Source organism: Peromyscus leucopus, chromosome 7 (assembly GCF_004664715.2).
Source record: "Peromyscus leucopus breed LL Stock chromosome 7, UCI_PerLeu_2.1, whole genome shotgun sequence".
NCBI lineage: Eukaryota > Metazoa > Chordata > Mammalia > Rodentia > Cricetidae > Peromyscus > Peromyscus leucopus.
In genome coordinates, this window is record NC_051069.1 from 117,639,153 (window position 1) to 117,649,350 (window position 10,198).

General features: G+C 46.7%; 1 protein-coding gene across 2 annotated transcripts in view; it reads left to right on the forward strand.

Annotated features, from left to right (window-relative positions):
* Window positions 1–9,737, forward strand: part of Nsd2 (nuclear receptor binding SET domain protein 2) — an 84,232-nt gene extending 74,495 nt beyond the window's left edge. For both annotated transcript variants that reach the window (XM_028870768.2, XM_028870771.2), the window contains 4 exons: window positions 2,894–3,035; window positions 3,311–3,417; window positions 5,353–5,557; window positions 6,811–9,737. In XM_028870768.2, coding sequence (XP_028726601.1) covers window positions 2,894–3,035; window positions 3,311–3,417; window positions 5,353–5,557; window positions 6,811–7,082 — 726 coding nt within the window. In that variant the 3' untranslated portion in view covers window positions 7,083–9,737. The remainder of the gene's footprint in view (window positions 1–2,893; window positions 3,036–3,310; window positions 3,418–5,352; window positions 5,558–6,810) is intronic.
* Window positions 9,738–10,198: the final 461 nt, after the last annotated feature.

Here is a 10,198-nt window from a genome sequence, read left to right on the forward strand (position 1 = left end):
CCTGGTCTACAGAGCAAGATCGAGGACAGGCACCAAAACTACACAGAGAAACCCTGTCTTGAAAAACAAAAAAACAAAACAAAACAAAAAACTCAGAGGGCTGAGGATGGTGACCCATACCTCTAATTCCAGCATTTGAGAGGTAAGGCATAAGGATCCTTCCCAGGTATGTAAAGAGTGAAGGATTAAAGAGGGTACCCTTATAAATATATTTATAACAATAATTTTACACTTAAAAGTGGTTAAGATGTGGTTGGGCATATGGCTCAGTAGTAGAGTGCTTACCAGCATGTGCAAGGCCCTGGGTTCAGTCTCCAGCCACACACACACTTTAAAGAAACTCAGTAAGCTTTTATGTTAGATATACTTTAAAATAATAAAAGAATTTGAGGCTACATAGATGTTTTAATTGGTGAAACACTTGCTGCACAGAGCATGAGAACCCAAGTTTGACCCCTAGCACTCACATAAAAAGCTGAGCATGGTAGCACACTCCTACTGTCCCAAAGCTAAGGAGGTAGAGACAGGAGGGCCCTTGGCTTACTGCCTAGCCTAGTCTAATTGGTGAACCCCAGATTCCAATGAAAGAACCTGTCTTAAAATAAGGTAATGGTTGGTGGTGGTGAGGCAAGATGGCTCATTGGAGCCAGGCGGTGGTGGCACACGCCTTTAATCCCAGCACTCCGGAGGCAGAGCCAGGCGGATCTCTGTGAGTTCGAGGCCAGCCTGGTCTACCAAGTGAGTTCCAGGAAAGGCGCAAAGCTACACAGAGAAACCCTGTCTCAAAAAACCAAAAAAAAAAGATGGCTCATTGGATAAAGGTTTTGAGTTTGATCCCTAGGAACTACACGGTGGAAGAAGAGCACCAACCTGAGAAAGTTGTCCTCCAGCCTCCACACAGGGCACACACAACAAATCAATAAGTAAATAAGTGAATATTAAAAAGAAAAACAAGACGGAAAACTTTAGAGAAATAGCATCCAAGGTTAACCTGACCTCTGCATGCATGTACACACATATGCACACACCATAATGTTGTTCTGGAAGACCTAAATTCAGTCCATAGGACCCACATCAGGCAGCTCCCAGTTGCCTGTAACTCCAGCTCCTGATCTAACACCCTTTTCTGGCTTCTGTTCGTAACCTCACTCATGTGACGTATAGTCACAGAGAAACAAACACATAAATAAAAATAAGTCTTTAAAAAAATTCAGTTGGAAAGCTGTCAAGTCAGCTAGCCTGGAGTACACATGCAGTGTTAGAAAACAGAAAACCTGCCTCAAAATAAGCTGGACAAAGAGAACTAAGTTCTAAAAAATTGTTCCTGACCTTTACACATGTGCCTGCAGTCACACACATTGTGCACTTTTAAAAACATGTATTTACTTTGTGTGCATGTGGGAGATTGTGTATGCTCTGGCACACTTGTGGAGGTCAGAGACACAACTTTCAGAAATCAGTTCTTTCCTTCCATGGTGTGGGGTCCAGGGTTCAGGCTCAGGTCATGCAATGCAATGCAAGTACCTTTATCTTGTGAGCCATTTCACCAGCTGATAAATATATAAATACAGCTGAGTTATAATTCAGTGATAGATTGGAGTTTAAAACAACAACAGTAACAACAGAAAGACAGAACTGGCTAGGGTGTTAGTATAATAAAAAGCAGATCACTGAGTGACATCCTGATAGTGTTTCTGCTTTTATTCTCCTGAGGTGAATTCTGAGTCCTGGGCTGAAGAGGTCTCCTTCCCTAGCATCCCAAGTGGCTAGGAGTACAGGCATCTACCCACCAAGTTTGGCTTTTTATGCTTGCACCACCCAATATGTGCTCACCTTGCAGGTTTCTCAAGGGACCCACATGTTTACTATCAAGAGAAACCTTCAAGGTTAGCACATATCGAGTGATGCAAGTATAAGTCATCCAGTGTGGTTGCCTCTTGAAGTGCTCTGTGGTCCACAAGGCGCAGCTAGGGGTGCTCTTGGCACAGATTCATCCCTATTCAGACACATAATTTTGTACCAACTCATCCCTCATCTCGGAAATAACCACTTAAGAGCAGAGATCCTACTGATTTGTATATTTGGTCTAGAGTTTTCCAGGGAAAAGGATACAGCTGTGTACCCACCTGTCCATCTCCTTCTCTGAGCCATAAGTGGTTCTTATTTCTCACAGTGCTTGGGTACTTGGATTTCAGTGAGTCAGTTCCCAGGGCCATTGTGTGCTTGGATTTGTGATTTTGCAGATTGCTATCTCAGAACTGTCAGCCTGTGCCTGTCCCTCTTAGGGCAGCATAGGATCGGCATCATGGATACATTCCATTGTTTCCAGCCTGGGGCCTTGAGTGTGCTGTGCTTGGGCCTTCGTTGCCCTTTAAGAGTTGATGCTGCTTGCATCAACTTAATGGAGTTTGCTGTTGTCTGGCAGTGCTAGTTTTGTATAGGCTCTTGCTGCCCTTCCCAAGTCTGTGACACGTGTTATTTCTCCTATCTTATTTGTTGGTGGGGTGGTGTTAAAAGTGCCAGTTTACGGTCTTCACCACTGCTCCCTTGGGCTCAGTCTCTCCTCGGGTTCCATTCTTAATTGAGATACTCTGGACTGGTTGAGGGATGTCTGGTCCAGGTGGACAACAGAATACCAAGCAACACCTGATAAAACCTACAGCATGAAGAATCCCTTTAGAGATAAAATGTCAGCTGGGCATAGTGGTGCACACCTTTAATCCCAGCAGAGGCAGGAGGATCTCTGAGTTTGAGGCCAGCCTGGTCTACAGTTCCAGGATAACCAAGAGAGAAACCTTTTCCTGAAAAACCAAATAAACAAATAAACGAACGAATGAATGAATAAAGGAATAAATAAATAAATAATAAGATGTCCTTGATTTTTATCCTGTAGGACCGAATAATTGACGCTGGCCCTAAAGGGAATTATTCACGATTCATGAACCACAGCTGCCAGCCCAACTGTGAGACCCTGAAGTGGACAGTGAATGGGGACACACGAGTTGGCCTGTTTGCTGTGTGTGACATTCCTGCAGGTAATTCACTGGGGTCCTACTTGTTTCTGGTGCCATATGGACAGGCAGGCAATGGCTGGTATTTGGTGTGGCTGGGTTTGGAAAGACTCTAGGATAGTGATTTGGAAGCTTTGTTTTGGATATCTATTTTATAAAGCAAATTGATGAGCTATGTGAGTCATGCCAGTGTGTGCCAGAAGGGGTGGGGTACATTTCCTTGAGACTAACTCTTGAAATTTAGCATTCACTGCCTTGAGAGGACAGTGGCCTCTAAAATAGCATTGTGTCTCCTTTAGGGACAGAGCTGACTTTCAACTATAACCTCGATTGTTTGGGCAATGAGAAGACAGTCTGTCGGTGTGGAGCCTCCAATTGTAGTGGGTTTCTTGGAGACAGACCAAAGGTAAGGACATCACAGCTCCTTTCTTTCTGTGAAGCTGAAATATAGAACTCGGGTGGCATCATGACATCTAGGAAGATTGCTTTCTAGTGAACAGTAGACCTGTTGCTGTGACAAGGGCAGGATCCTGCAGTGTGTGGGTGGGGCTTAGTGAGGTCCTCTATCAGGCTGCTTGTTAGACTTCCTCACTGCTGTAAATCCTGCCAGGACTGTCTGTGAAGTATCAACAGATGTGTGGCTTAAGCATCAGAAACATGGACTCAGTCTTGAAGGCAGGTAGGTAAAGTCAGTGTTGGCAGGAACCACATTCGCACCAAAGTTTCTGTGAGAGTCTTTCAGGCCCCTTTCCACCACCTGTTGGTGACTAGTGATCTGTGGTGTCCTCGGGTTGTAGAAGCCTTACCCCAGCATTCTGCTGCTTCACCCGAGGTGCCATGTGGCGTCTGTCCTGACCACCGCCTCCATTGCCCTGCTCCCTTTTGTTGTTCACATTGCTGTGTATGGAGCCCAGGGCCCGTACCTACGAAAGCGAGTGCCCTCCCACCGAGTCACACCTGTGGCCACCAGTCCCTTTCAATCTGCTTAAAAGTCAGGCTTGCTTGATGGGCTGCTGTGGCTTTATTATAATTATATCCATTTTCAAATAAAGTCATGTTCCAAGTCCTCAGAAGGACATGAATTCTGGGGCACCCCTTGTATGCAACAAAGGCTAGGGCTATCCTAGGCACCTCCGTCCTGAGCTGGTATCTGGGCACACCCTATAGATACTTTCTGAAGGACTGCTGCTTTGACAATGGTTTGCCCTCACCTGTCGTTTTAGTTACGGTTGTATTGCTCTGAAGACACCATGACCGTGGCAACTTTTTGTTTTGTTTTGTTTTTTTGTTTTTAAAGATTCCTTTATTATGTATAGTGTTCTGCCTGCGTATATGCCTGCAGGCCAAAAGAGGGTGCCAGATCTCATTGCAGATGGTTGTGAGCCACCATGTGGTTGCTGGGAATTGAACTCAGGACCTGGAAGAACGGTCAGTGCTCTTAACCTCTGAGCCATCTCTCCAACCCCCATGGCAACTCGTACTGGAGAAAACATTTAATTGGGACTGGGTTAGAGTTCAGAAGTGGTTTGATATCGTCATGGCAGGCAGACATGGTGCTGGAGAGTAGCTGAGAGTTCCACATCTAGATCTGTGTGGCTTGAGCATCTGACACCTCAAAGCCTACCCCTAATAACACTTCCTCCAACAAAATCATGCCTACTCCAACAAGGCCACACCTCCTAATAGTGCCACTCCCTGTGGGCCTACAAGGTCAGGTTGGTTTTTTTTTTTTTTGGTTTCTTGAGACAGGGTTTCTCTGTGTAGTGTTGCGCCTTTCCTGGATCTCCCTCTGTAGACCAGGCTGGCCTCAAACTCACAGAGATCCGCCTGGCTCTGCCTCCCGAGTGCTGGGATTAAAGGCGTGTGCCGCCGCCGCCGCCGCCGCTGCCGCCGCCGCCGCCGCCGCTGCCACCACCACCACCCGGCACGAGGTCCCTTTTACTCAGACCATCACAACTGCTCTGCTCATAACTGAATTCTTAGCTGAAAGTGGCCAGCAGGTCATCACTTTGGCTAAGGTGTATTTATCCACACGTCCTGTTAGCAGATCCCAAGTGTGACATTATTTCGTCTCTATATTGTGTTTTTATTTTACCAGGAGTTGCCCGAGGCATAGTGGGCCATCCGATTGGCCATGACCAGCTTTGTGTAGGTGGCACACCCTTCTGTGATGTGAGCAATGGAACCTACAGCCTTGAGCTCAGCACCATGTTTTAATACCCCAGGAATCTAGAACGTCACTCTGGACTTTGCTTTTTGGGCACCTTTGTAGTTTGCCTGTTTGAAAAACTGCTCTAGTCTATGTTCTTTTAAGTGAACCATGCTTAATTCTTTATTCTAGACCTCTACATCCCTTTCTTCAGAGGAAAAGGGTAAAAAGGCCAAGAAGAAAACCAGAAGACGCAGGGCCAAGGGAGAAGGGAAGCGGCAGTCAGAGGATGAGTGCTTCCGCTGTGGTGACGGTGGGCAGCTGGTGCTGTGTGACCGGAAGTTCTGCACCAAGGCCTACCACCTGTCCTGCCTGGGCTTGGGCAAGCGGCCCTTTGGTAGGTACCCAGGACCCATGGCAGCTTCAGACAACTTGCAATATGCTTGCCTGCCATTCTTACTCAGCCTCTCTTAACTGATTGGGCCTTTTCTAGTTGCACAGTCATTGGAAGGTCAGATGGTAAATGTCCCCAGTCCAGGGAGCCAGCTGGAGCACAGGATGGGAACAGGCAGTAGCTTCCAAAGCCCAATGTTGAGTGGCCCTTAGTGCTAATATCTAAAATGACATTCACCAGGGCTCTGTTGAAGAAGATAGGATCCACTGCATTAGCCTCACCATGACTAGCCTGGCTGTAGGACACGTGACCTAATTCCCTCCCGGGACTTGTAGGCACTGTCCCCAGAGATGACACAGCTAACAGGTGCTATTTAAGATGGAACCACAGATTTGGCTCCCTGGAAGACAATAAAATGGCTTTTCCTCTTACATACTCAACAGTAGTCACAGCATTAGAACAAAAAGTTAGAATTTCAAAAGAAAAACTGTAAACACTTGATCCAAAGACAAGAAACCCAATAACGTTTATATATATATATTTGAATTTGACAATTATCTACAACCCTAACAGAGATCTTTAGAGATTCATGTCTAAGCATAAAACTGTCCCCTAAATCCTAAGCTGGGTGTGCTGATGCATACCTTTAATCCCAGCACTTGGGAGGCAGGCAGAGGCAGGTGGATCTCTTGAGTTTGAGGCCAGCCTGGTCTACAGAGTGAGTTAGTTCTAGGACAGCCAGGGCTACACAGAGAAACCCTGTCTCAAAACAGTAGCAACAAAGGGTAAGTCGAGGGCAGCTGTTGGCATCAGTAGAATTTGCTAGGGAACAGCAGCAGTGAGCTGCCCTTGGTGTCTGGTGTGGTGCTGTAGCTGGCAGGCATGTAGACTGTAGTCTGCAACACTCGGGACCTGCCTGGTCTTTGAACACCAACTGCTAGCTTCTCTCTGGCAACTGAAATGCAGTTGTGGTAATTTGCATGTATTTGACTAGCCATTTTTAAAATTTTTTAGTTTTTTAGTTAGGTATGCTGGTGTATTTCCATTTGCCCACCAACTTGAGGCTGAAGCAGGAGGATGGCTAGTTCAAAGTCAGCCTGGGAAACATACCCTGTAGATTTTAACTCAGTGCTAGAACGCATGCTTGAGGCCCTCGGGGTTCAATGTCCATACCCCTCAAGAAAATCACTCTCAGCCCTGAAAACGTTGATGCCGATTCTGCCACTTCTCTTTGCTCATGGTGTGTTTTTTTGCAGGGAAGTGGGAATGTCCTTGGCATCACTGTGATGTATGTGGCAAACCTTCTACCTCATTTTGCCACCTGTGCCCCAACTCATTCTGTAAGGAACACCAAGATGGGACTGCCTTCCGCTCCACCCAGGATGGGCAATCCTACTGCTGTGAGCATGACTTGAGGGCAGAATCGGCGAGAAGTACCAAGACTGAGAAACCCTTTCCAGAATCACTGAAGTCAAAGGGGAAGAGGAAGAGAAGGCGGTGTTGGAGAAGGGTCACAGAAGGCAAATAGCGCTTGGTCAGATCCAGGGGTGGCATGGGGCAGCCAGCCCTGCCTATAACGGGAAGGCAAGCGTGGCACTTGCCCCAAGGACCCAGCTCGTTATGCTCTGACATGTATAGGCCTCCCTGGGTGGGAGGGAGCACTCCCACCGCTGAGCCATCCTCGGCAGCTGGGCTGCGGCGTCCGCACTGATGCTTGTCAGCTGCACACTCAGTGGTCCAGGACAAACAAGCCTTACTACGTACGCAGCATCAACTGCTACACTTGAATCTGAGACCCGACATCAAGGTGCCCTCCCGTTTTTATTTTAGATTAAAGTTATGATTAAAGATTAACTGGCATGTGAAATGCTTTTATCTTCCCTGGAAATATAGACTAGAACTTCCTAAAGGTCACCCTAGCTCTATCCTGATGGTTCAGGCTTCTACTCACGTACTGCCCTCTCCTCAGGACAGACTGGGACTCAGGCCCTGGGCTACTCCTAATCAGGATTGATCATCATTTTGCTCTTTTGAAACAGCCTATGTTCTTTGTACTAATGTGAATTTTTCCCTCAAAGTGCTTTGTTTCCACTTTGAGTGGTTGTGGTGTTTCAAGATTCCTCTCGTGGTTTTCCTTTTGTGGACTTGACCAGTAATGGCAGTGTGGCCTGTGGAGCAGGCCGCTGCCTTTGTTTTGGCTGTTTCTCTCTGATGTCTTCTCAACCCAATTTCTTTGACCAACATTTGGGGGAAACCTTGTATATTTTCTTCACTTGGTTTTTCTGTTTCTGACATTTATTCCCAATATACTTTTGCTAAAACTTTCACAAATTGTTTCCAGCTAAAATGTATTTGAGTTGTCAGGCAAATACCAACTCTTGAGTGAGCAAGGGAGGTAACTACAGGATCCTCGGACACCAGACGCACAGCCTGGGGCCGAGGCTGATGCTCGCTGACGGGCTCTCTCCATTGCGACCTGCTTGTCTGCCCCCAGCTATGTTGTCCTGATTTCTTTCCACCAGGGCACCACCTGCTCTCATGGCGGAAGGTCTGATGGTACTTGTGTCCTTAATGAGATTTAAATGACTTCTTTAAAGGCCCCTCCCCCCCAGCCCAAGGACCATTAGCTGGTCTTTGGCCGGCTCGCTTCTGCCTCCTCAGGAGTGTGTCTTGGCCTTGGAGAAAGGAGACCTCATGCTTTCCACTGAGAGGGAGGTGCATGCAGTATGGCAGTGGTTTTAGGAAAGCCACAAAGCAGAAAAGCTCCAACTCTCCTGGGTCCCCGCAGGGTACTGCCCACTGCTCTCCCGCTGCCTTCTAGAACCGCACTTTTCATCTGGACCAGGACTGACCATTCTCAGTGGGCAGGGTCGAGCATCAGCCACAACACCTACAAGCCTAGCATGTCATCAGTACTGACCAGTGACCATCCTTTTGGCCCCCAAAGTTAAAGCAACTTTGCAGGCAGCCTGTGGCTTCCCTAGGCACAGGCCTAGTTACCTCTGGAGACATCTATTTGACCAGGTGAGACCAGGAGCCTTTTTCAGTTTCGAACTTAACCTGGCTCAACCTGTCCTCTAAAAGTACTAGACTGGCTCATACAATTCCTTCACCAATGCCCTAAGTCTGGAAGGCTGACGTACTGATAGGCCAGATAGCCTCCTCACACGTACATGGCCCCCCTGGGGGTCCATCTTGTTCCTTGTCCACCAGTGAGTGGCTACTGTGAAAGCGCATCAGAACTGGTTTTGCAGTACACTTTGGGGGCACAGATTAACTTTCTTTTTTAATGTTAAGTAAAATCTTGGGATTTTTGGTTCTACGTTACTATTTATGATCTTTCTGAAGGAAATATTGTGAACTTTTTAGACAATTTCCCCTTCCCAAAAAGTATTAATGAGTAAATAACACTAACTCTGAAAACCAACCGAAGACCAATATACAAATCTGAGGAAAGTAACCCTCTGGGGTGATGGCCTTTCCCACAGAAGGACCAGCCACAGGGCCAGGGCTGTGACTCTGGATGTGGTAGGTGCTCTGATGATAACAAGAGTCTGAAAGATACGTGATTTTTTTCTTAATGTGAAGTAAACCAAATGGAACCTGCCCAGATTCCATATTCCTCAGACACCTTCAGTATCCAAAAACCAGCCAGCTGTTCCCTAGTCAGCACGCATCTGTGTGTGTGTGCCTCTGCAGGGTGGCAGCGGCCCAGGGGTGCACAGCCAGTGTCCAAGCCAGCATTGGTCTATGAGTATGTAGAGCTGTAACATTTAAACCTAGGCACCCGTACGGCAGCACCCATACGGCAGTGCATCTAGCCAAGAGTGACGAGGATCCAGGTGCTAATTCCTGAGAAACTTCCTGGCACCGGCACCTAGGTCTCTGGGTACCAGGCAGGCACACTCAGGTTGGCTTTTGTGATGACTTCCAAGTGATACCTGTAGCATACTGTGTGAAGTGCCCATCTTCAGAGCTACCTTATTTTCAAGAATTAAAGATAAAAATGTTTTAAAGTTAATGCAAACGACTGTCAGTTGCCAAATATCTTCATCTACAATGAGTGTAGCTGATGACTGTTAGTCAGTAGAATAAAATGCTGTGTCCATGTGTATCATGGTGTCACCGTATCCTGTTGAGATGTGAAATGACCTATCAGAAATTAAATTTAAGTTTAAATGTGCCTATTGGTGTCTAAACTTCATGCAATATACAGTCAGGTTCCTTTTAGGAATGCTGGGTACTGTCACCAGGTCTGATAGTGAAGGCTTAAAAACTTGAAGTTTGGGGGGAGGGGGGAGAAATAAGAAATATGGACGAGAATTACCAGTTGGGGAAAAATAGCATTTAAAGTGGAAAAGTTGTGTTTGGAAAACTGTATTGAGTATTTTTTTATTAAAAAACTTTAAAGGCCTTTTTCTTACACTTTTTTTTATATGGAACTGTGTTTGAATCCACCAACTTCCTGGGTGCTACGAATTCTGGGCAGCAGGCTTAGGCCCATTTCTCAGTGCTGTAGCTGTGGCCTTGACTTTCCCGGTTGCTGCCTGTGACTGTGGCCTCACTCTACAGAGTGAGCACCCCAAGGTTGCCATGGACATTACCTACCTGTTTTCAGGTAGTCTGGTGATCTCCCAGCCCTGC